The sequence below is a fragment of the Pseudorca crassidens genome, chromosome 1 (genome assembly GCF_039906515.1).
Source record: "Pseudorca crassidens isolate mPseCra1 chromosome 1, mPseCra1.hap1, whole genome shotgun sequence".
Classification (NCBI taxonomy): Eukaryota; Metazoa; Chordata; class Mammalia; order Artiodactyla; family Delphinidae; genus Pseudorca; species Pseudorca crassidens.
The window spans coordinates 179,765,447-179,792,950 of NC_090296.1; the positions used below are offsets into that span (position 1 = coordinate 179,765,447).

General features: G+C 38.3%; 1 protein-coding gene across 16 annotated transcripts in view; it reads left to right on the forward strand.

Moving 5' to 3' along the window:
• ABI1 (abl interactor 1) overlaps positions 1 to 27,504 on the forward strand; it is a 127,833-nt gene that overhangs the window by 11,106 nt on the left and 89,223 nt on the right. For 8 of the 16 annotated variants that reach the window (XM_067701577.1, XM_067701620.1, XM_067701636.1 and 5 more), the window contains exon 1: positions 14,388 to 14,655. The exons of 1 other annotated variant lie outside the window; for it this stretch is intronic. In XM_067701577.1, coding sequence (XP_067557678.1) covers positions 14,539 to 14,655 — 117 coding nt within the window. In that variant the 5' untranslated portion in view covers positions 14,388 to 14,538. Of the gene's footprint in view, positions 1 to 14,385; positions 14,656 to 27,504 lie in introns of those variants that run through there. 7 more of the 16 variants (XM_067701611.1, XM_067701586.1, XM_067701625.1 and 4 more) reach the window with 3 other exon arrangements.

Below are 27,504 nucleotides of genomic sequence, written 5' to 3' on the forward strand. Positions count from 1 at the left end.
AACCCAGGCCACAGAGGTGAAAGTGCCGAGTCCTAACGATTGGACTGCCAGGGAACTCCCTTAAATATGTTTTGATAACATATAGGGCTATATTTTCTTATGTAAAATAAAAACTCTTCACTGCAGTATTGTGGTGATAAAGTTTGAAAAAAATTTAAATGTCCTTCCACATGGAACTGAGTGAATAATTATGACCCATCCAATCGGTAAAATACCATAAAGAATAACGGGGCAGTTTTAACGTATGATATGGAATGATCTCCGAGATATGGTTAAATAAACAAAAAAGAAAGAAGGAAGAACACTATGTACGATTTAGGTAAAAATTTTGTTTTTATGGGCATAGAAGAGCTACAAGGCCTATAAGAAATTAATAACATTTGTTGCCTCTGGGGTTGGTTACTAGGAATCAGGTGTGATTCTCAATGCATACTTTTTTGAGCTTTTTGAATATTAAACCATGTGAATGTCTTACAAATTAAACTAAATAAATAAAATCTGAAAAAAAAGATACTGTTTGCTCAAAACACTTATGGGACTATTAGGACTACATTCCTATTTACCCTGCTCCTTGGGTTGATATCAAAGTGTTGCTCTTATATGGACATCTCCATCGACTTGATCTGGTGGTCCAAGAATTTTACAAACTTTTCCGACTAGGTTTCCAAATAAGAAATGTGTTTTCCATCACCAAGGAATACTCTTATATGTATATTATTTAAAACAAAATTTTCATTAAATAATACTTGTGTTATATACTCTAAAATTGTCTCCTCTTTTTTATTTTTAAAAATCCTGGTCATGATCCATTTTATTGATGTTATGATCATAGTTAGAGATATTAACTAATTTTCTAATGAAAAACACTGGTGTTCTTTAAAATTATAGGATTATAATTGAATTCTTGCAAACATTTTTGAAGTATTTCTTATCGATTCTCTGTGAAAATGAAAAAGAGTGTAATACTGGCCAGTAGTGGAATAGTTGAGTCTAAAATTCTTCTGCATCATGTGTAGAGTATTGGCCTAAGATATCCACACTTGCAATTTGCCAAAATAAAACAGCATACAATCTAGAGGCAAAATATAGTAAATTTATGCCTTTATTATTTTATGGGATTCATATCTGTCAAGATAACAAATTAAACACACTAACAGAGATTGAGTCTTATTCTTTTTTAAAAAAATTGAATATTTATTTATTTATTTATTTATGGCTGCGTTGGGTCTTCGTTGCTGTGTGCCAGCTTTCTTTAGTTGTCTGAGCGGGGGCTACTCTTCGTTGCAGTGTGCAGGCTTCTCTGGTTGCGGAGCACGGGCTCTAGGTGCACAGGCTTCAGTAGTTGCAGCACGTGGGCTCAGTAGTTGCGGCCAGCGGGCTCTAGAGAGCAGGCTCAGTAGTTGTAGCACACAGGCTTAGTTGACCCGCGGCATGTGGGATCTTCCCGGACCAGGGCTCGAACCCATGTCCCCTGCATCGGCAGGTGGATTCTTAACCACTGGACCACTGGAGAGGTCCTTGAGTCTTATTCTTGAATTCACATCAGCTGTACTGGACTCTTTAAATTGTTTTGGTAGTAGAAAGTCTTTGGTGGACAGTTTATTTAATCTCAGCTTATAAGAACACAACTGTCCATAAAGGAGTTTAACTGCACTCAGTCTAAAAAGGCTTGGATTCCACCATTGACAGCTGGTGCTAAGGAAAGCCAGGAGGTGAGTCCAGAGATAAGTCATTGGAACAAGTGAGTCAGAAATTTTATATATCCCTTCCCCTCAATCCCGTTGGTACAAGCTTCATCCTGCAGCCACGTCTAGCCTCTTAGGAAAGCTGAGAAATGTAGTTTACTTGGATGACCTAGTGAACAGTAGGAAGGGAAGAACAGATTTGTGAGGGCAAACAGTTTTGATCAGAAATGCTTGTATTTGTTGAACACAGTTTTTTCTCTTTGTTTTTATGTTTTGCTTTTGAATGGCAAAATACCATAAGCAAAGACTAAAGTAATTGTAAAGTCATACAAGGTGTTGTAACCCATTTAATATCCTTAACATATAAGGAGAATCTACAAATCAATAAGAGAACGTGAACAACAATACAAAAAAGTGCAGTGGACTTGAACGGGCAGTTTTTAAAAGTGGAAATCTGACTAATCAATAAAGAATAAACATACGAAGAGATACTCAAGCATACAGATTAAAATAATGAAATGCCATTCTCCATTCAGTATACTGGCCAAAAGTATAAACACCAAAAATATTCATGGCAGGCAAGGATGCAACTAAAGGGACAGACTTGCTGACTGAGTATAAATGACTGAAGCTTTTTTTTCTCTAATATTTGTTATTTCCTTCCTTCTTCTTTACTTAGTATGATTTAGTTTACTCATCCTTTTCCAGTGTCTTAACATGACAAGTTAGGTTACTGATGTGGGATCTTCCTTTCTTTCTTTTTTATTGTGGTAAAATAAACATAACAAAGATTTCCATCTTGATCATTTTCTAGTGCACAGTTCAGTGGCAGTAAGCACGTTAACACTGTTGTGAAGCCAAGATCACCATCTACCCCTACAACTCTTTTCATTTTGTAAAACTGAAACTCTCTACCCAGTAAACAATAACTCCCCATTCTTCCCTCTCCCCAGTCCCTGGCAGCCACCCTCCTATTTTCTGTTGGTATCATTTTAACTGCTCTAAGCACCTCATATAAGGGGAATCACGTAGTGTTTGTCTTTTTGTGACTGGCTTATTTCACTTAGCAAAATGTCCTCAAGGTTTATTCATGTTAGACTTCCCTGGCCGTCCCGTGGTTAAGACTCCACACTTCCACTGTAGGGGGACACAGTTTCGATCCCTGGTCAGGGACCTAAGATCCCACATGCTGTGTGGCCAAAAAAAAAAAAAAGTTCATCTATATTGTAACATATCAGAGAATTTCCTTCCTTTTTAAGGCCAAAAATATACCACTGTAAGTATATACCACATTTTGCTTATCCTTTAATTCATTGATGGACACTTCCTTCCACATTTTAGCTATTTTGAATAATGCTTCTATGAACACGGGTATACAAATATCTTTGAGCTATTTGCCTTCAATTCTTTTGGGTGTATGCCTACAAGTGGGATTTCTGGATCGTATGATAATTCTATTTTTAGTTTACTGAGGAATCTCCATGATTAGTACTAGTACTTATTTAGGACTGACTGCATTTCTGTTTTTGAGTTCTATAGGTAAGCCTGAATTTTTGTAATGTAATCCTTTTTTTCTTTTTCTTTTTTCCTCCCCTTTTCCCTTTTTCTTTCTTACGGTATCTTGAGTTGTTTTCTGTAACTTCCAACTAAAGAAATACTAACTTTACATGAATTGTCATTTGCCTTTAGACTTTTATTTATTTATTTATTTATTTCAGCACGCGGGACCTTTCGTTGCAGTGAGTGGGCTTCTTCCTGGTTGTGGCTCCAGAGCGCGCAGGCTCAGTAGTTGTGGCACACGGGCTTAGTTACCCCTTGGCATGTGGGATCTTAGTTCCCTGACCAGGGATCAAACTTGCGTCCCCTGCATTGGAAGGCGGATTCTTAACCACAGGACTGCCAGGGAAGTCCCTGTCTTTAGACTTTTTTTTTTTTTTTTTTTTTTTGCGGTACACGGGCCTCTCACTGTTGTGGCCTCTCCTGTTGCGGAGCACAGGCTCCAGACGCGCAGGCTCAGTGGCCATGGCTCATGGGCCCAGCCACTCCGCAGCATGTGGGATCTTCCCAGACCGGGGCATGAACCCATGTCCCCTGCATCGGCAGGCGGACTCTCAACCACTGCGCCACCAGGGAAGCCCCCTGTCTTTAGACTTTTTAAATGTCATTTTGTTCAGTTGTATTAGTCAGGGAAAGAGAAATTACTCTAGATATTTCTAACAATAAGGGATTGGTAAAACCACTGGAAGGGTTGGAGGAACAAAGTTCAGGGAAGGGCCGTTGCTAGTACCCAGTTCGCCACGAGGTTCAAAGAAAGTAACCCTTGTTATTGCTGGCGAGGTCAGCTGCTCTGATAGTCGCAGACATGTGCAGCAGCCTCCTGAAGTTGAGAGAGGGAAGTGGAGGAGGTTGTGTTGGTTCAGCAGCTTCCAAAATTAACAAGTGATTAATTCATTCAAATCATGCTGGAAATATTGCAGCTTCTGGTAAAGAAGAAAACACAACATGAGATTTCATTTAAAGGATATATTTTTTCCCCAAGCACCCCAGGCGCCTTTCATTTTTAGCCGTTGCTAATTTTTATTTATTTCGTGATAACAGCTTGCTCCACACTAAGATAACACTGGCTTGGCTTAATGTGTCCAAGAAAGATCTTTCTGTGTTAAAAGAATCAGGCCTGCCTGAAAACTGGCAGATGGGCTTGACCTCCTACAAATGTCATGACTCTGCATAAAAAGACACCCACCATCAAATTTTATTATCAACTATAATAAAATTTGGAGTGTTTACAGTTCATTTCATCCCCTGAAATCTTCTTGTCTTGCTAAACTGTTCAAACAGAGTGTCCTATTAACCCTCCTTCCTTTTCTGGAGATTCCTGGGTGGTACTGTTAATTTGAAAAGAAACAAGGCAAGGTAATAATTGAGGGTTGTAGAATATTAGGATGTCAGTTAATTCCCTGCAATGGACTAAATTGTGTCCCCCCAAAATTCCTAGGTTGAAGTCCTAACTTCAAGTACCTTAGACTGTGAATGTATTTGGAGGTAGGGCCTTTAAAGTGGTAGTTAAGGTTAAATGAGGTCACAGGGTCCTACCCTAATCCAATATGAGTGGTGTCCTTATCAAAAGATGAGGGTTAGGATACACGGAGAGACACCAGGGAAAAGGCCGCGTACGAACAAAGTGAGAAGATGGCCATCTTCGAGTCAAGGAGAAAGGCCTCAGGAGAAACCTACTGACTCCTTGATCTTGGACTTGCAGCCTCCAGAACTGTGAGGCAATAAATTTCTATTGTTTAAGCTACATAATCTGTGGTTATTTTGTTATGGTGGCCTGAGTAGACTAATACACTCTCCTCTCCTTTTTTTTTTTTTTTTTTGAGAACGTGATCATGTCACATAGTGTAGTGGATGGGGACCCTGGGGATGGGGGAGAAGAGCCCTGGTTGCCTGACTCCTGGTTTCTGTCCACTGTACCACATTGCTCCTCTACATTCTGGTTTGCTGACCACTAACTTCCAGTTTAGTATCCTGGGATGCAATATTGTGAATTAGCTTCCCAGGAGTCTGAGGTTCTCTAAGTATACGCAGTGTCCCCCCTTGTGTGTCAGATAACAATATAGTCCAAATTATGATGTTGCCTGGCAAGTCTCTTCATCCCTCTGAACTAAGGTCTTTATGATCGTCAGCAATCTGCTATTTCAAAGTGGAATACATGAAATTTCAATTTCTCTCCAAGCACATGTGCAGAATTTGCAGTTACAAACTGTTTTTCATGACCAAAATGATTAGCTTGACTAGACATCCATGAAATGAAACGTACAATGTCTGATTTTCAACAGGAGCCCAAGGAATCCATCAAATTTAATACTGTTATTCTTTATTCTGTTGAGATTTATTTGAAAAAAAAATAACCCCACAGAAAAATACTAAATCAGGGAGTTCCCAGGTGGTCCAGTGGTTAGGACTCCGTGCTTTCATTGCTGAGGGCCCAAGTTTGATCCCTCGTTGGGAAACTAAGATCTGCATGCTGCGCGGCGCAGCCTAAATAAATAAAGTAAAATATTAACATTAATAAAATACTAAAGGGCTTTCCTGGTGGTGCAGTGGTTGAGAGTCCGCCAGCTGATGCAGGGGACGCGGGTTCGTGCCCCGGTCCGGGAGGATCCCGCGTGCCGCGGAGCGGCTGGGCTCGTGAGCCATGGCCGCTGAGCCTGCGTGTCCGGTGCCTGTGCTCCGCGACGGGAGAGGCTACAACAGTGAGAGGCCCGCGTACCGCAAAAAAACAAAAACAAACAAACAAAAAAATACTAAAGCATTAAATACTATAAAAGTGCACATGATGGGAGAGAAGTTGGACTCTCAAAAGTTAGCATCATGCTCATAATTTAGTGTCACAATGTGTACCTATAATACTTAATGTTAACTCTTGAGCATTTAGTCACCCTTACTACTGGGAAAGGCAAGCTGTCTTTTTGGATTGTATGACTTTTCATCATATATCAAAGGCAACAAAAATATGTAACTTTTTCCTGTTCTCTAATATTCGAAGCAAGGGATTTTTCTCCTGCCTGTACTTTCTGGGGTCATCTTCAGTTAGATGTAATTTAGTTACAATAAAACTCACAAATTTTAAATGTGCAATTCCATGAGGTTTGACAAATGTATATTTTCATGTAACCCCCACTACAATTATGATGTAGAACATTTCCATCACCCTTAAAAGTTTACTTATGTCTCTTTGGAGTCACTCCCCTATCCCTCTTCTGGCCTCTGGCAAAGTCTGATATGATTTCTATCACTGTAGGGTTTTTTTTGCCTTTTCTAAAATTTCATATAAATGGAATCATACAGTATGTAGCCTTTTGTGTATATTCTTTCACTGAGCATAATGCTTTTGTGATTCATCCATGCTGTTGTGTGTATCAGTTTGTTCCTTTTTAGTGCTCAGTAGTACTCCATTATGTGGATATATCAGTTTATCTATATGGACATATAGTTCTTTTCAGGTTTTGGCTGTTTTGAACATTTGCTTATAAGTCTTCCTGTGGACATGTTTTCATTACCTGGGAGTGGAATTGCAGGATCATAAGTGTGTTTTACATTTATGAGAAACTACATAATTGTTTTCCAAAGTGGTCTTACCATTTTGCATTTTCACCAGTGATGTATGAGAGCCACATTTGGTCCACATCCAAATTTTAGTCATCCTATCGGTTATATAGTGGTATCTTATTGTGGTTTAAGTTTTCATTTACTTAATAACTAATGGCATTGTGCATCTTTTTGTGGTTTATTTTTTGTGTGTCTGGGGGGTTTGTTTTTGCCATTGTATGTCTTCTTTGGTGAAGTGTCTCTTCAAATCTCTTGGCCTGTAAAAAAATTGGTTTGTTATCCTATTATTGAGTTGTAAGAGTTCTTTATATATTATGGATACAACTCCTTTATTAAATATTTGTTTTGCAAATATTTTCTTCCAGTCTGTGGTTTGCCTTTTCATTTTATTTATTTATTTTATTATTATTGAGTTATAACTGACATATAACATTATATTAGTTTCAGGTATACTACATAATGGTTTGATATATGTATATTTCAAAATGATCACCACAATAAGTCTAGTTAACATCTGTCACCATGCATAGTTACAAAACTTTAGTGTGTGTAATGAGGACCTTTAAGTGCTACTCTCTTTCAAATATGCAGTATGATATTATTAACTATAGTCACCACGCTATACTTCATTTTGTTAAAGATGTCATTTTAGGAGCAAATGTTTTTAATTTTCATGAAATCCAGTTTATCATTTTTAAATTTCATATTTCATGTTTTTACATCCTTTTTAGTTTTTGCTTAACCCAAGTACACTAAGATTTTGTCTTAGTTTTAGAAACTAAAACTAAGAAATTTTTTATTGTAGAAATTTTATTGTAGAAATTTTTATTGTAGAAATTTTACAGTTTTAGCTCTTTCATTTAGGTCTGTGACCTATTTCAGTGAGGCACAGGATTTTGAATCTCAAATTAAAATATCTTTTAGGAAATAGTTTGAAACCGGCATCCCTGCACAAATAAAGAACATTAACTGGTTCACACAAATTGTCTCCACCCCCTTCCCCCCAACCAATTAAAGTGAAGGAGATACACATAGAACTGATATTTATTATTCAACTTAGTCACTCTGGAAAGTATGCAAATTTCTTACTTTTTGTCATTGCAATTTGTGTTATGTCCTCTTTTTCATAGCTAATATTGATCATCTGTGCTTTTTTGTTAATTATATTGTTAAAATATTTTTTTTTGTTGTTAAAATATTTTACATAAACTTTTTGCTTGCTTCCTTGGTCTCTGATAAGAATGTGTTAAAATCTTCCATTTATGAAAAAAAATTAAAAGAAATCTTCCATTTATGGTTGTCAATACGTCCGTTTTTCCTTGTAAAGATTTGGGTTTAGGGACTTCCCTGGCGGTCCAGTGATTAGGACTCTGGGCTTCCACTGCAGGGGGCACGGGTTTGATCCCTGGTTGTCCGGGGAACTATGATCCTGCATGCCGCATGGCCAAAAAAAAAAAAAAAAAAAAAAAAGATTTTGGTTTATATATTGAAAGGCTGTGATGTTGGCTGCTGCAAAGTTATAATTACTTGTCTTCTTGATGCTTTGTTCCTTTTATTATTATCATCTAATGCCCTCTTGTATCCTTAGTAATGTTTTTTGGCCTTGACTGTAATTAATTTGACATATTTCTGTAACAGTTTTTGCTCAATAAATATTTTTCTATCCCTTTATTTCAATATGGCTTTTGTAAGTATCTCGTCTAAGCAATGTATAACTGGATTTTTTTTCTCTTAAAATACCATATGATGGGCTTCCCTGGTGGCGCAGTGGTTTAGAATCCGCCTCCTAATGCAGGGGACAGGGGTTAAAACCCTGGTCCGGGAAGATCCCAAATGCCGCGGAGCAACTAAGCCCGTGAGCCACAACTACTGAGCCCGCGTGCGTAGAGCCCTTGCTCCGCAAAAAGAGAAGCCACCATGATGAGAAGCCCGCGTTCCACAACGAAGAGTGGACCCCGCTCACCGCAACTAGAGAAAGCCCGTGCGCAGCAACGAAGGCCCAGTGCAGCCAAAAATAAATAAATACATTTTTTTAAAAACCGAAGAAAAATCCCAGATAGTTAATTTTTTTTTTTTTTTTTTTTTTTTGCGGTACGCGGGCCTCTCACTGTTGTGGCCTCTCCCGTTGCGGAGCACGGGCTCTGGACGCGCAGGCTCAGCGGCCATGGCTCACTGGCCCAGCCGCTCCGCGGCATGTGGGATCTTCCCGGCCCGGGGCACAAACCCGTGTCCCCTGCATCGACAGGGGAACTCTCAACCACTGCGCCACCGGGGAAGCCCCCGTTACATGTTATTGCTGAAGAGTGGTCTATTGTTTGGATGTACCAGTTTGTTTATTCAGTAAGTGGCTGAAGGACATTTGACTTGTTACAAGCTTTTAATGTTTTTACTATGAACACTCGCATGGTTTTTGTGTGAACGTTAGTGTTTGTTTCTCTTGGGTAAATATCTAGGAGTAGGATTGCTAGGTTATTTTTTTTTTTCTTTTGTTTTTTGGCCTCGAGGCATGTGGGATCTTAGTTCCCAGACCAGGGATCTAACCCTCACCCCCTGCATTGGAAGGTGAAGTCTTAACCACTGGACCACAAGGGAAGTCCCTGCTAGCTTATTTATTAAGTATATGTTTGGCTTTATAAGAAACTACTAAACTGTTTTCCAAAGTGGCTATAGCATTTTACAGCCAGTAATATATGAAAGTCCCATTACCCTACATTGTCAGTAGCATTTGCTATTGTCAGGACTTTTTTATTTTAGCCATTCTAAAGGGTATATAGTACAGTCTTTTAAATTTTACACTACATCCTGGTGGAGTGTAGTTATCTTATTATAGTTTTAAGTTGCATTTTCTTGATACATAATGAGTTGAGTGCCTTTTCATATATTTATTGGCCTTTTATGGAGTGCCATTGTCATCTTTTTTTTTTTAGTTGTCCTTTTTTTTTAATTGTCTTTTTTTCCCCATAGATACAAGTCCTCTCTCAAATGTATGTGTTGTGGCTTATCTTTTCACTTTCTTTTTTTTTTTTTTTTTTTTTTTGCGGTACGCCGGCCGCTCACTGTTGTGGCCTCTCCCGTTGCGGAGCACAGGCTCAGGACGCGCAGGCTCAGCGGCCATGGCTCACGGGCCCAGCTGCTCTGCGGCATGTGGGATCTTCCCGGACCGGGGCACGAACCCGTGTCCCCTGCATCAGCAGATGGACTCTCAACCACTGCGCCACCAGGGAAGCCCTTTTCACTTTCTTAATAGTGTCTTTTCATGAACAAACTTATAATTTTAATGATGGCTATAGTAGGCTGACTAATGGCCCCTCAAGGATGTCCATGTCCTAATCCCTGCAAACTGTGAGTATATTACCTTACATGGCAAAAGGGGCTTTGCAGGTGTAATCAAGTTAAGAATCTCGAAATGGGGAGATTTTCTTCGATTATCTAGGTGGGATGTATGTAGTCACAGGATCCTCATAAGAGGGAGGTTGATGGTCAGAGTCAGAAAGAAGTTGTGATGACAGAAGCAGTGTCAGAGAGAGATCTGAGGATGCTGTGCTGTTGACATGAAGATGGAAGAAGTGGCCATAGTGAAGGGATGCAGGTAGCCTCTAGGAGCTGGAAAAGGCAAGGGAATGCATTCTCCTCTAGTCTCCAGAAGGAAAAAAGCCCTGACATTTACTTTTAAACAAGTGAGATCTCTGATCTCCAGAGCTGTAAGATAATGAATTCGTGTTGTTCTAAGTCACTAAATTTGTTGTAATTTTTTACAGCAGCAATAGGAAATGAATACAATGGCTTAGTTTTTCATTTTATTAAAAAGCAATTTATACACAAAACCAAAAACCCTAAATAAAAGCAATTTATCTTTTTTTTCTTTTTTTTGTTAGTGCTTATTGTGTCCTGGTTAAGAAATCTTTGCCTACCCCAAGCTTGTGCAGTTAGTCTATGCTTTCTTGAAGAAGCGTTATTGCTTTACCTTTTGCATTTGGAACCGTGATATATCCTGAATAAATTTTGGAGTATTGGGTGATGTAGATTCAATGTTCATATGAAAAAAACGAATGTCCAATGGCTCCAGCACATTTATTGGGAAAAAGAATCCTTTCTCCCATTGAATTTCATTGGCACTTTTGTCATAAAATAAATTTCTGCATATATTAGTGTCTGTTCCAAAGAACTATTTGTGTTCTTCACCAAGTCCACTTTGTCCTAATTTCTGTAGCTCTTTAGTAAATCTTGAAATTTGGTAGTGTATGTCCTCTAACTTCATTTTTCTGTTGTCTTGGTTGTACCAGGGCCTTTGCATTCAGATAAATTTTAGAATCACCTTGTCAATTTTTACAAAAAACCTGTTAGGATTTTAATTAAGATTGTACAGAGTAAGTTGTTGTGGTTTTTTTTGTTTGTTTGTTTGTTTTTTGGTTTTTTTTTTTGCGGTATGCAGGCCTCTTACTGTTGTGGCCTCTCCTGTTGGGGAGCACAGGCTCAGCGGCCATGGCTCACGGACCCAGCCGCTCCACGGCATGTGGGATCTTCCTGGACCGGGGCATGAACCCGTGTCCCCTGCATCGGCAGATGGACTCTCAACCACTGCGCCACCAGGGAAGCCCCAGAGTAAGCTGTTTTGATATAGAAATTCAGGTCCTTTACTTTAGCTAAGTTTTATTCTATTAAATCTTTTAATACATATTTTTCTGGTCTGTTAATAACTGTGATTTTAAAAAATTTATGACAATATAAATTTATCATAATAATATATGCTTAGTAAAGGGTCATATTTGTTTAATTTAGTGGAAGGGAAAAATGGTTTTCAAACTATGGGTCATCTTTCTGTAGTGGATCATGAGATCAATTTCATAGTCCTTACCAGCATTAAATAAATTGAATTAGAATAGGAAAAATAAGAGTATCATACTTAGTTTTGTGAAACTTTTAAACCAGCATATATATATATATATATATACACACATACATACACACACATATATATATATATATATATTCTGGTTCACATTTTGTCAAAAAATATTGAAACCCATGGCTACAGTATGGTGCTGGTGTTTTATGGTTTTATCCCCACAAATCCTATTTGGTTTTAAAGGAGATATTGCCTTATTACAGACTATCATTATAAGGGAAACTAGTTGTTGTTTTTTTAAATAAAAATACAAAGGATAGCATATTCAACTCAATCACCTTAAAGGTATGAGGGATAACTTCATTGAATAGACTTTATATAAGCCATAAATATTTCAAGAGAAAGTTTTAACTGGATAGTAGAAAGACCTCTGTTCTAGAAGTCAGAGAACTTGACTACTATTTTCAGTGCCATTAGCTAAATCTCTTAACCTGTGTACGCTTAAATTTCCTTATTTGGTAAAGATAGAAAAGAATCTTTAGGTCATTTATCTCTGAGTTGTGTGCGTTACAGAAATCTAATAGGACTTTGAAAAGAGTAAAGCAGCATCACCTGCCTAATCACTCCCCAATGTTGTTGAAATGTATCAGTATGTGGAAATAAGTTTAGTGATTTCCATAGTTAAATCTGGCTCGTGTAGAGACCAGATTCAAGAATACATCAAATTTCAATAACTTGTATTAAATGATGTTTGGATTAATGATAAGTATTAAAGAAAGACTATTACGTCTATTTTGGATTATTATGGAGAGTATGTCATTTATTGATTTATGGACCTTAGAATCCTTGATTGGGGGAATTCCCTGGTGGTCCAGTGGTTAGGCCTCCGCCTTCCAATTCGGCCAGGGTTCAACCCCTGGTCAGGGAACTAACATCCCGTAAGCTGCACAGCCGAAAAAAAAAAAAAAAGAATCTGGTGACTGGGTGTAGTTATCTCTTTCAGGTAGGAGAAGATATAAATTTTTCCTTGTAGAGGCTGAACATCATATGGCCCCTAGTAAAGGCAATATCCAATAAATACCTATTCATGGGTCAATTTTTAAACATTTGGTTGTTATGTTATTATTTTTATAGTTATTGTGATTCTAAATGACTTCATGGAGAGATGAAAATATGGACTTTTAAATGATCTTTAAATTAGTTTCCTTTTGGCCTTTGGACAATACTTTTCATAGTCCATTATATCAAAAGCATTTAATGTTTCTCTTGAAATAAAAAGCTTGAAATATAGGGTGTTTTAGGCTTTTCCAAAGCAGTTGATGATTTTTAAAAAAGCACAATGATTTTACACGATGTAGAGAAACAACCTGTACAAAACTTCAAAGATGTAGGGAGATATATGCAAAGAGTCAAAGAATAAGAGATCAGGATGCGATAGTACTAAAAATTGTTTGGTTTTATTTTTTATTTTTAAAAATTAAAAAAAAATTAATGGAAGTATAGTTGATTTACTGTATTATCTTAGTGTTGTAACCAAGCAAAGCGCTTGTGGGCTAATGGCTCAGAAAGCCAAACTCTTGACTGTGGGAGTTTGCAGCAGAGTAAGGGTTTATTGCAGGGCGCCAAGCCAAGTGAGTGAGAGAAAAGCCTCAAACCCACTCCAGCTTGGTCTTTGAGTTACGGGTGTTTTAAAGATGAGGAACAAAGAAACTGGGATTAATCGTTGCCCTGTGACATTTCTGTGACATTTCTTAATCGTGATTTCGGGAGTCAGAATGTCTCCAGTTTATGATTCTCTGGCCAGGTGGTCCATGGTCCACGGTCTGTGAGCTCACCTTGCCCTGGAGAAACATCCTGAGTTTGTACCTTAATGATGACACCTGTAACAGCGATTTTAGTGCATTAAGGACGTTATTGACAGCAGTAACTATAGTCACCTGACGTAGGTTGATTAGTGTTAGCACAGGATTAGAGGTCAGAGGGGAGAAAGAAAGGAATGAAGTTTTGGATAGAGATTAATCATAAACTCAATAAGGGACCATGGTTTTAAGGGGACTCCAGTTTCAGGTGTACAACATAGTAAATATTTTTTATAGATTATATATGTGTTTGTTTTTAAATCGTGGGTCTGTAAGTGTATACAGTCTCCTTACTCAACTTGTACCCCCAATGTTGAGTACATTGCTTGGTATAGAGCTGTTAATATCAAGTGTTGCCCAAATTTTAAGTGAATTGAGGAAGTTTAGAAAGTAAAGCCTGCAGAAGTTTAGAAAGTAAAGCTTGAGTCGCGTTATCTCTAACAAAATAGAGGAAGTAAAGATTTGGAGTTTTCCATACTCTAGTCCTTTTAAATCCTTATCAGATGGGTATCTGATTCAAGGGCGTTTCCTAGTTAACCAAGTTCTGCCAAGCTTCACAGCCTTCTCCGGGAACCGGTTTCATTCTCTAGAATCACCCTGTGGCGCCATCTCCCGGAGCTGTCAAGAAACTCGGGATTTAAACCACCACCCTTGTTCCAAGTTCTTTAATTGCTCTCCTCCCGGGTCTTTTTCTGAGGTTCCCTGGACGCATGCGCTTTCGATGGGCGGCCAAGCCAGCGAGAGACTACAATTCCCAGAAGGCCATGCCAAAGGGGGGGGAAAAAAGCCCGTGGTTGCGGGAAGGGGGAGGGAAAGACAGGAAGGCTCGCGAGAAAACGAGCTTGGGGAGGCTGCGAGAAGTGGGTGGAGGCGGGTGGAGAGCGTGAGGAGAGCGAGGAGGAGGTGCCGTCCCACAATACCAGGCGGGAGGGCGGGCAGGCGGTTCGTATCCGGGCTGTGAGGTGCTCGAAACCTCCGCGGACCTTGCAGCCTCTGTCTCTTTAACGCGAGAGGAAGCGATGCAGAGGGGTGGAAAATGGCAGAGCTGCAGATGTTACTAGAGGAGGAGATCCCGTCTGGCAAGAGGGCGCTGATAGAGAGTTATCAGAATTTGACCCGGGTGGCGGACTACTGTGAAAACAACTACATACAGGTGAGGAGCGCGGGCGCGCGGGCGGGCGCTGCCGGCCGGGCCGAGGACCCGCCGCCGGCCGCCCGAGTGACTAGCCCACTGGGCGGGGTGGGGAACTGGCTAACCTCAGCGGCAGCCCCAACCCCAGCCCCAGTCGGGGAGAGAGCGGGTGGCCGGGCTGCAATACAGGAAGTGGCCGTGGTGGTTGAAACCCAGAGAAGCGGAGAGAGAAAATGGGCGAGGGAGCCCGGAGCAGCGGCCGCCGCGGTCCGGCGCCCCCCTGCCGTCCGCCTCCCCGCGGGCTCGGCCCCCCGACCGCGCTGCCCCCCGGCCACCCTCCACCCGCTGGCCTTCCGTCCCGGAGCCCCCCGCCACCTCTCCGCCGGCCGAGGGTCTCGGACCGGGCGAGCGAGCGGAGAGCAGAGGGCTGGGACGAGGCTTGGGGAGGAGCGGCAGGAGCGAGAGGAGAAGCGGGGGGTGCGTCGGGGGAGGGTGGGTGGGGGCGAGAGTATGTCAGTTCAGCCCAGAGGGTGTGTCTTTTATTTATTTATTTATTTTTAAAATTTGTCGTGAGTCACATCACACAGACCTCCCCCGAGGAGAGGAGGAAGCGGGTGGGGAGCGAGGGAGGGCGTAGAAGAGAAGTTAAATCTCCGAATTCCGTTAATTGAAGGTTTGTAAATCTGCCCGCCTGTCCGTTTTCAAGTCGGGTTTTCTCCCCCGCGTCTCATCATTTTCACTTCCGCCCCCACCGTAATATATTCTAGAGGTTGTTAGGGCGGTCGTTTGTGTAAAGCACAAATTATCCTTAACTGTTTGGAAAAATGGCTTCAATACTCTCTCTTCCCCAAAAGTTCTTGAACTGCTGACTTCTTAAGTAACTTAACTTAAAATAGAATGGTGTAATCGCCGGTTGCTTTTTTCCTGAGGTTTCTCTCTTTACAGTACCTGTAGAGAATGAATCCCCGAACTAGAACCAGAACGTCAAATATGTCATTCTAAATTTATTAGAAAATTCTTGGGACCTTATCTATGGCAGATAGTCGGTTGTTTGCTTTTATTTTAATGATTGAAAGTGAATTACGTTGTGTGGTAGTTTGGTGTGTAGATCTTTAACTGCATAAACTAACAGTTTGCAGTAGAAGCAAATAAAAGTAGCAGAGTCCTTTATATCAATGTAATGGCACCAAAAATTCGCTTGTTAGTGGTAAGGCATGACCAAAACGTGGTTTCAGAGGCTGGGGTTATTGCAGTTCAGAACTAAAGTATTTATAGCAATGCATCCCACGTGATTATCATTTTTAAGAACCAGTGGTTTCTGTGTTGGCAGATGCTTTTCCTCTATTTTTAGAAGGAGATACTGTTTTCAGAATATTTTGAATGTTTCTCAATTTCCATATTAGTAACATTGTATCTTCAGTAGCACTACTAGGAGTTCATCTCACAAATTTTTTCAAGCTTTTACTTTAGGAATTCCACTGATAAACTTGTTGAATGTCTGCCACATCTACTGTATTACTTGTTTTTGCAAACTTTATATTTAGCTTTTAAAAAAATATTCTAAAATCTAGTAGAAATGTGGATATAGTTTTCGAGCAGAAAAATTTTCTGTAGGTTATCGATATTAAAAATAAACATGTTTTATTCAACTTCACATGAAGAACTTTAAAATTGAAGTGAATCTCAGTTTGCTGAAGGTTTTAAAGATTTCGAAAGTCAGAGGGAGAGCACAGGAAGTTAAATTGCCCCCTTTCTAGAAAAGTCATTTCTTTGTAGAAGTCAGCAGATAGGCACTTCATAAAGGGGTGGCTTCTTTTCGTTTTGCATGTTGGGAAATCTGACAAATATATGGTGTGTTAACTGCTACGTGTTTGCCAATGCAAACGTGTTTTAACCTGTCTTTTGGCTATTTCTTTTTCAGGTAGTTGTGTGCTGTACATTTTTTTTTCCCCTGACCCTTTTCTTTTCTCCTCTTGCCACCGTAATTTTGAAGCACTTTAAAATTTCATTATATCCCTAATAAAATAAATCATGTTATTTCTCACATAGTCTTTTAAGCATGTTAGTACCATGATGCCAAGATCCACTGTCACTGGCCCCAAGTTTTTTTGGTGGTCCTAAACTTGACACCAGTGAGATATTTAGAAATACTGGGGAGGGGGGGGAAGAATGAAATTCACACATAGCACTGTAATAGCTTTTAAACTTTGGGCTGCATGAAGCTGGCCACTAGCTCCCTTCCCAGGAGGCTCAGACAGGGTCACGCTCTGACAGGCTCAGAAGATGGTAGCTGATTTTGTGATGTGCTGTGGTGCTGTGAAGAAGGAACACATAGTACTAGAAATATCCATTTAGATGTCTTTTGAGATCTCTCTGTATCCCTTCTGTGACCGATTGGATAAGGGCTAACACCCTATGTAAACATACCTTCTCTTGGGGAAGGTATATGGTCACTTGTGTTTTGTGAATTTTTTTATACCCAAGGTGAGTTAAATTATTGCCTGAGTGATTTTTATCCTGAGAATTTACTTTTCATTTTGTTGTTTTCCTACAGTTCGGAAGTACAGCTCAGGTAAGGTGTTTAGCTGGCAAGTTCTTTTGGCTGTAGTGCAATTGAGTCCTTGAGCACTTTATTAGCTCTTTTGGTCTTGTTGACTTTAATTATTAAATTGTATTATTAATAGCAAAACTTCTCATAAGAGTCCACTATCTTAAAAAGGACAGGGTTTTTGAAATTCTTATGGGAAAATAATATTCAAAGCAGAGAGTGTAGTTTATATAAACATTTATATAGACATAAAGAAAAATCTTTGCCTTTTCCCACCTTTAGTTTGAATTTTCTGGTGGATTGTGTCAAGGACAGTCACTCTTCAACTTGAAGAGTTGTTTGTTCATCTGGCCAGTTCTCTTTGCTCTACTTTAGGGTCCATACTGCCTTTGTCATGGGGATTATTTTGAGGAATAGGGCAGAGATCTAAGTGAAAAGGAGTAGAAACTGGTTACGAAAGGTTTCTCAGCATAGATAGGGTAAGGACAGAAAAGTCTCCCTTACAGCTTAACTTTTTTAAAATTAATTAATTAATTAATTAATTAATTCTTTTTGCGGTACGCGGGCCTCTCACTGTTTTGGCCTCTCCCGTTGTGGAGCACACGCTCCGGATGCGCAGGCTCAGCGTCCATGGCTCACGGGCCTAGCTGCTCTGTGGCATGTGGGATCTTCCCGGACCGGGGCACGAACCCGTGTCCCCTACATCGGCAGGGGGACTTCCAACCACTGCGCCACCAGGGAAGCCCAGCTTAACTTTTTAATTTAATTTTTTCCCCGGAATTCCGCCAACAGGGGCTTGTTTGGGTTAACAAGTATATACTAAAGTCTGGGAAGATGAAGGGGATGTCATCAGTGAGCTACTTAATTTAGCTTGATTTCCTCCACCCATGACGTCAGTTTATATTCATTTGCTCATTATACCCATGTGATCTTGGAAGGCAGATAATTTTTTGAGGGGGAGCACTTTAGAGTAGGTAAAAGCTGACATTTTTGGTACTTTACAGTTTATTCCAGTTTATAAACTAATGTCACTTAAGTATTACAATAATTATGATCATTTTTTCTTTCTTTTTTTTTTTAAACAAACGAGCAATCTGAGGTTCAGAGACGTTGAATACCTAGGCTAAAGTTCCATATCTTGTATGAGATGGTGCCTAGAATCAAACCCAGATTTTCTGATTCTGTATCCTAAGTGGATAAAAAGAAATGTATGAAAAGGGTAATAGAAAAGGGAAGAGTAACTTGCTTCTACTTATTGAGTACCTACTCTTTCACAGTCTGTGCTGGTTGATTTGTATTACCTTTAATCCTTACAAAAACTCTCTGTGATAGGCAGTATTCTCTTCCAGATGAGGAAATTGGGACTTGGAAAAGTTAAATGAATTTTTGTTTGATCACACATTTAGGGATTGGCAGTCAGGATTTCTCCCTAACTCTTGACAGGCTCCAAAGGCTATGCTCTTTCCATATCACACTGTCTCCAGATGTGAATGGGTCTAGAACTCAGAGTAGTTCAGAAATGTCATGGAATAGATTCTGATGGGTCATGTCTGGTAAACTAACAACTGTTTTACTGTTGTTTCCTCTGCGTTCCAAGTTGTAATACAAGAACAGGTGTGTTTGTAATTTGGGGACTTGCCCAATCACAAAAGATGGTAACTTTGGCACTTGAAGTATTGAATTACAGGAATCATAGGCTAGTTTTTCACTGAGCTCAGTGGATCCTCTTCTCTTGTGCATCTTTGCCTTTTATTTTTTTTCTGTTCTGAATCAGCTTTGCAATTGTGATAAGGAAATTTGTAGAAGAATTAGTAGAAGTTAGCAAAACAAAAAAATGTCTTGAAATATTTTGGGTAGTTCTGATTTCCACACAAACTATGTTCAGGTAAAGATGTCAAAGTGCTTGCTGAGATTAGGACAGATTGGAAATGGTAGAAATCTTACTTGCACTTGGAAGTTTGAGTAAAACAGTGGCTAGCAAAATTAGAGATATAGGTTGGAAATCTAAATGAATTAAACAGGGTTTTAGTAATGTACAACATGGTAACTCTAGAAACAATACTGTATTGTATAATTGCTACTAGAGTATATCTAAAAAGTTCTCACCACAAGAAAGAAAAAAAAAAATTTTTAATTTGTGTGGTGATGAATGTTAACTGGACTTATTGTGGTGACCATTTTGCTGTATATAAAAATAGTGAATTATTATATTGTACACCTGAAACTAATATGGTGTTATATGTCAGTCATATCTCAATAAACACAATAAAATGGGATTTTAGATAATTTTATGAAAAATCCTCAGTTAATTGTTAGATTGACCTATATCATGTCATAACATTAATTAAACATTAACGCTGCTGTCAAACAGGCAGAATCTGACCTTGCATATTGGGTCTTAATGAAAGTCCATTCATCTCTCTTTTTTTCCTTTTGTAACTATAATATAATAAGAACTTTACGTGTGGTACTGTGATCTAGTTCTGGTGTGTTTAGATCCTCAGTTTTAGTAGGTTTGTATCTTTAGAAGAGGGTTTTTTAAAGAAAATTGTTGAAATAATCCCTTAGGATAAGAACACTTTTCTAATTCCTCTTATGTGCTTCTGCTTTCTCCAGTTGGTTCTGATAGCTGAAGAATACTAATACTCCTTGAGGTAGAAAAGAGGTATTTGGGCAATTTGGATTCTGATCTATGACCATTTATTTATTTATTGGCCGTGCTGTGAGGCGTGTGGGAATCTTAGTTCCCTGACCAGGGATCCCCCCTGCAGTGGAAGCTCGGAATCTTAACCACTGGATAGCCAGGAAAGTCCCTCTGTGGCCATTTAGAATAACTGTATCTTCAGTTAAATTATGTCCTAGGAATTAGAAATTTGTGAGTTAATAGGCAAGAATGTATTAGCCAGAGAAGAAGAGTGCTAATATTGGGACAAGAGTTTGAGTCAGACATTAGGAGATTGTGTAGACGTAATTCCATGAAAATAGTGTTTGTAAGAAAAGTAAGGTAAAAGTGATAGTTGAAAGGTAATTTTGGAGCATTTAAAAAGTTTGAATTTGGGGGGAGCTATATATTTTTTCTAATGTCTTTTTGTGTTGATTGTAATTTTTACTGAAGTTATGGTTTGACTTTTGAAGAATAATAGTCAAACCCTGGGGCTACAAATGTTTTAGACCTTAATATTTATTTAATAAGACGCCATCCTAAAAAATAAGGGATTTTTTAAAAAAGTATGATATTGAGAAAATGGCAATTGTTTGATTTTGGAAAATGTCAGTTACTGGATTTTGTTTTTAAAGGAGATAGCTAACCTGATGATTTTAACTGTAAACATTAATTCCATAGAAAGGAGACGTGAAGTTTTTTAGTATTACCACTCTGTGTCAACCCAAATAGGTACACTTAACTAACTAATTTACTAATTTTCTTCATTTACAAAATGAAATTTTCTGAGAAATAGTTGGTAGTGAACTAGTATTTGTGAAAAAAATCTGGAAGCAAAACAAAACATCCTAAGGAAGATAATATTTATTTGTTATCAGATTCTAATTTTGATATGCATCTGTGCTTAGCAAGTTCAGCAGATGTTTGTGGAATTGTGATTTATATCAACTAAAGAATATTGGTAGCACCATCTCAGGTATAGCTTAAAGTATAAGGAAACCATTTAAAGTCTTATTTTACTAATTTTTAGCACAGTAATTAAAAACTCATATACTCAGATGTGGAGAGAATGGCATAATGAACCCCGAAGTGTTCAACATCCAGCTTTAACAATTACCAACTCATGGCCAGTCTCCTTTCATCTGTAATCCTCTCCTGTCTGTCATTATTGTAAAGTCCATCTTTGATGTATCATTTCATCCATAAATATTTTAGTACGTGTCTCTAAAAGATAAAAGGCTTACTTAAATCCATTGCACAATTTCTATATGTGGGGGAAAAGATAATGAATGTTATTATGATTTATTTATGACAATAAGGAGTAGAGAGCTTTAAAATAGTTAATGTATTTTAAGTTTACAAACCATTTTGTTAGTAATTCCTGCCATAGGTTGATTAGAATATAGCTATATTATATGCTTCATAATGGAATTTAAAAAATTGAGCTGTAAGTCATATAATATAAAACCAACCATTTTGAAGCATACAGTTCAGTGGTATTTAGTGCATTCACAGTGTTCTGCAACCACCGCCTCGATGTATTCTAAAACATTTTCATCACTCCTCGGGAAAGCCCATACCTGTTAAGCAGTTTGTCCCCATCCCAACCCCCCGGCACCTGGCATCCATCAGTTTGCCTTGTTTCTATGAATTTACCTATTCTATATATTTCATATGAATGGAATTATACAATATGTGGCCTTTTGTGTCTCTTTCACTTATAAAAAGCGTAATGTTTTCAAGGTTCATTCACTTGGTAGCATGTATTAGTACTGTATTCCTCTTTATGGCTTAGTAATGTTCTAGTGTATGTATATTATACCACATTTTGTTTATTCATTCATCCTTTGATGGACATTTGGGTTGTTTCTACCTTTTCGCTGTTGTGAATAGTATTGCTATGAATATTCATGTACAGTATTTGAGTGCCTGTTTTCAGTTCTTTTCCATATATACACCTAGGAGTCCTTCATAGTGGTATTTTGTTGTGAAATACCTAATTACCTAATTTTGCACGTAGATAATTTTGAATTTCTACCATTGTACTGCAGTGTTAAGAAGGAATTCCAGGCATGAACATACACTCAGAACTTCAGTGTGGATTAAGGCTTGGAGCCTAATTTTCCACTTTATATGTAAAGTTAATTTTCCCCCTGATTACCAAAGTAATATCAAATACGGTAATTGCACGAATTTTAAACTTTTTAGAAATATATATAGCTTAGACAGGACAAGTTCCTTGTAATATCACTCACATATACAGCTTTCAACGAATATATCTAAACTTTATATTGTACAATTGGTAAACTCATATTGCTGATAATAAGGCAGAAAGTATTTCAGTCATAGTGTACTTTAAAATTAAAAAATTCTAACACTTCTGTGAGATTATCTAATTATTAATTCAAATGTGAATTATATTCTTATTTAGAGCTTAAATGAAGCATAGTACGTAAGATGTGCAGTTGGATATTCTCAACTGCTTTTGATTGGAGCAAAATTTTATTATTTATCTCCTTGAAACTTAAAGGAAACAAAAATACTGTTAATGAAAAAGTGTATTACTGAAAAAATTTAATTTACCTTTAGTTTGTTTCCTGACTTTATGTTTAATTACTGTTAGTAATTTCTACATGGTGTGATAAAATTGGGTTTGGTAAATTTTATTTTCATTTTCTTGAAAGGCAAGTGTGGTACTTTGTGGAACCCTTTTTATTTGGGCCATGGGGAGTTAATGCCCTCTACTTAAACACCAGAAAGGTATGTAATGCAGCATATGGAAAAAGATACTTAGTTCAAATACTGGCAACCTAAGACTTGTAGTAACAAACACTTTTAGAAGGCAGTGTAGTGGAAAGGGTTGATTAGTGCCATTTAAAAATCATGGTTACCACTCAAAAGTGAGGCCTCAGTATAGCCCAGCAATCCCACTTTCTTTTTCCACGTCATTTAATTTAAGTTAATTAATTAATTTATTTTTTGGCTGCATTGGGTTTTCGTTGCTGTACGCTGGCTTTTCTCTAGTTGTGGAGAGCAATGGCTACTACTCTTTGGGGTGCGCGGGCTTCTCATTGTGATGGCTTCTCTTGTTGTGGGCACGGGCTCTAGGTACACAGGCTTCAGTAGTTGTGGCACGTGGGCTCAGTAGTTGTGGCTTGTGGGCTCTAGAGCGTAGGCACAGTAGTGTGGCTCACGGACCCAGTTGCTCCGCGGCATGTGGGATCTTCCCAGACCAGGGCTTGAACCCGTGTCCCCTGCATTGGCAGGCAGATTCTCAACCACTGCACCACCAGGGAAGCCCTGGCAGGCAGATTTTTAACCACTGCGCCACCAGGGAAGTCCTTCCACGTCATTTTACACCATAAACTGTTTTAAATTTTCTCTTCCCTTTTAAAATCTCTTTCCTTTCTCATCTTTTATTTCACAGAGAAAATAGACCTCATTGTATAAGACATATACTTTCTTACCACTACATTTCCAAGCCTACTGGTGTCCTCATTCGTCCTATTCTGCTTCCTTCTTGTAATGGAGGAGAGGTGTGCTTCCTCCTAGCTAAGGTCAGTCCTTATCTTTGCTCTGGGTCCCATCCTTGCTTGCCTTTTTAGAAAACTTACACTTCTCATATCTTTATTTCTTCTCTCCTTACTGATTTTGTGCAGCCAGAATTGAAACATCTCAAGCTTCTTGATCAGTGTTTAGTTCTTTTCTTGCTTGTTTTCTCAGCATCACTTCACACAATTGACCATTCCCTCTTTTTTTTTTTTTTTTTAAAAGCTAATTCTTTGGCTTCTGTGATGACATTCTTTTCTACTTTTTCCTGTTACCGTCTGGCCCTTTGTTCTCCCTTACCTTGAAATATTACAGTGACTTTGTATGAGCTCCTTTCTACACCTACCCCCTTAGGCTGTTTTAGTTATTCCCATCTGAATGATCTCTCTTCCACTGCAATTTCAATCCATATATCTGCTTGTTTGAGTCACAGGTACCTCAGACTTATAGAAACTGAACTCATCCCCTTTCCCCAGTCTCTCCTACTACTTACTTTCCGCTGACTCACGCACTCGAAACCCGGGCATCGTTCTTGGCTCCTCCATTATTCTTTCCTGGCACCTCCTTCCCCAACTACCACTACTGATTCATCTGTACCAGGTCCTGTTGAATCTTCTTCTTAAATCTGTCTATTGCATCTCCTAGTGTAAAGCTTATACAACTGCTGTAGCTTCTGTCTTCTCATCACCACGTACCCCCTCTGATCACCTCGCTATTATCCACACTGTGCCACTTGAATGTCACTTTCAAAATGGAAATCTGATCATGTCACTTCCCTGCTTAAAAGTTAGTCAGTGATTCCTCATAAATATGCAGTTTCACAGCGAGGCCTATTAGGCCATATGTAGCATAGCTCCTGTCTTTCTAGTCTTACTGCATTCATCCCATTACCCTCGTCTTAACCAGTCAGTCATATTGGCCTTTCAGTTTTTGAAATTTCGTTTTTTTGCCTTTGCAAATGTTATCTGACTAGAAAACTTGTTCCTCTTGGTCTGAATATTATTCATTTGTCAGGTCTTATAGTTCAGATGAAAAATTACTATATTCATTCATTCATTCTTCATTTGATCAAAATCCTTTGAGTACCTACTAAGTGTCAGGTACTATCCTAGGTACCACAGATAGAAATATAATGTGAGCCACACATCTAAGTTAAAATTTTTCTAAAAACCAAATTTAAAAAGTAGGAAGAAATAGGTTGAAATTAATTTTAATAACATTTTATTTAACCCAGTGCATCCAGAATATAATTATTTCAATAAGTTATCAACATAGTTTGTTAGGGACTTCCCTGGTTAAGAATCTGCCTGCCAATGCAGGGGACACGGGTTTGAGCCCTGGTCGTGGAAGATCCCACATGCCGCAGAGCAACTAAGCCCGTGCGCCACAACTACTGAGCCTGCACTCTAGAGCCCGTGAGCCACAACTACTGAGCCCACATGCCACAACTACTGAAGCCCGTGCACCTAGAGCCCGTGCTCTGCAACAAGAGAAGCCACTGCAATGAGAAGCCTGAGCACTGCATCGAAGAGTAGCCCTTGCTCACCGCAACTAGAGAAAGCCCATGCATGGCAGCGAAGACCCAACACGGCCAAAATTTAAAAATTTATATTAAAAAATAGTTTGTTAATGAGATATTTTACATTCTTTTTAAAGTACTAAATCTTTGGAATCTGATTGTGTTTTATACTCGCAGCACATCTTAGTTGCTGCAAAGACAGTGAAAAACTGGGACAATTAATACGTGGGAAGTCCTGTGAAATGTAAGGATAGTTGGAATCGAGGTACTAGAGTAAACTGCAGAGATAGAAGTTGGGTGTTTAGAATGTGGGATTTTTAAAATCTAGATTTTTGGAAATGGTGTAATTACTAGTGATGACCATGGGAGGTTTTGACAGTGATGAAGAAAAAATGGAAGAAAAAATTGTTTTAATTCAGGAAGTCAAATGACTGAGAGACAAGAGTTTTGGGTGGATTATCTGAGTGAATGTTGACATCACTAAGAATATGATAGGAATAGTGATGAATTAGTGAGTCCTTAGCGAAGGAGGGGAGTAATGAGGATGTTGGTGGGTGACAGCAATAAGGTTTCTTTCTTAAACACCTCTTCCCTGTCCTACAAAGTCAATTTATACCCTATTAAATGCTCTCATAGAATCCTGTATGTTTCCTCTGTGGTGCTCATTACATATGTTTGACACTTGATGCTGATCTACAAGAAAGCAGGTTTACCACGTTTGTCTTGTTTATTCCCATATCTCCAGTGCCAGGCACATAAGCTCTCCAAAGTTTACATGAACTGTTTAAGGAGTCTGGAAGCTTAGTTCTGGTCCTCAGTTCTATCACGAATTAGTTGTATTTTAACCAGCCTTTAACTCTTTTATTTTATCTTCTAAAAAAGGGCGAGTTTGAACTAGATTATGTCTAAAGTTACAATTCTGATGGTTTTTAGTAGAGTTTGTCTCTAACTTTTAGCCCTATAGTTCTGATGTTTTTCATTAGTTTGTTTCTGAGTTAGTCCTTCAATTTCCTCTAAAAAAAAATCGCCAATTTACTTACACTTATTCCTTCTATTTCGTTGTTAACAAATGTTATGTTTAAATGTTTACTTTGTCATAATTAAGGTATCAAGATACTGAATAAATAGGTTGTTCAGGAAGTGGTTTAATTCAGATTGTTATGAACTGTGATTCCTCTTAAACATTCTTAAAATCTTTTTATTAAAATCACTTTTTCAGTCTTGCTGAAGAGAGAAAATATAAGTGAGATTGTGTTAAATTAGACATCTTTGTCTTTATTCCTTCACTGTATAGATCAACAGTACTGAAACTTACGGTCTCAGCACTCCTTTATACGCTCAAAAAATATCAAGGATCCTAGAGAACTTTCCTTAAGGTGGTTATATCTATCAGTATTTACTGTATCAAAAGTTAAAATGGAGAAGTTTAAAATGTTTATTAATTCATTTAAAATAACATGTAATGGGTTTTAAGATAAATAATGTAAATAATAATTTTCTGAAAAATATCCACAGGTTTCCCAAACAAAAAAAGTTTAATGAGAAGAGTGGCATTGTTTTATATTACTGCACATCTCTTTAGTGACTGGCTAGAAGACAGCTAGAAGACACTTCTGCATTCAGCCTGTTGTGATATTTTATTTCGGTTGAACTATGTGAGAAAATCTGGCTTCATACAGTTATGTAGTTAGAAAGGAAGGAGTATTTTAATAGCCTGTGCATAGAATTATGGATAATTTTCTTCGACATTGTATCAAAACTCAGCAGATAGTAGTTCTTAAAGGTTGATTGCTCTGTGGACTCTGAAACCATATCAATGAACATTTTATACTCCAGTACATTAAAAATCATTGCATGGGTCATTTGGATGGAAAGTATTTGTTCACTTAGTTATGTGGATCCTTCTGAATGTTGACACATTTCATTATACGATATGAAAAAAATCGCATTCATTAATATCACTACAGATCTTATGAGTCTTTAAGTATTGAAAAGCTTCCAAGCTCACACTGGTGGATGAAAGGTTTCCAAAATTCTATTTTTTACTTGAAAGCTCGAATTTTACTGTTGGCAACAAATATTGCCAGTTATTTTCCTTGAAATGATAGGCTCACTTCGTTCATTTTTAGGAAAATGTCTGCCAAATATCCTATCTGATTAACCACAGTTTGTCAGTTGTTTTTTGAAGTTCCATGGAAAAATGGCTTATTCAGCTTGCAACTAAATTGCACAAGTGCTTTTTCCTATTGTACTTAGAATGCAGAATTACTTTATATATACTTTTCATTTTGTCACACAGAATGTTAAAAGGCATCTTGCCAGAAGAGAAGGCAAATAGCATTAGTATTATTATGAAAATAGTTTTGACCTTGTGAACGTCCAGAAAGGGTGTGAGAGATCCTCAGTAGTCCGCAGACCACACTTGGAGAAACTTTGGTATAGATGATTGGTTTAGTAGACTTAATGTCTCCCATTTATGGTAATAGTGGGACTCTGAATTTTAAATATCTTTGTATAGCACTATCTGTAGTGCGCATCTCTGACTAAAAGCTTGTGTAAATACCTCATAAAAAATTTAAAGTTCCTTGTGTA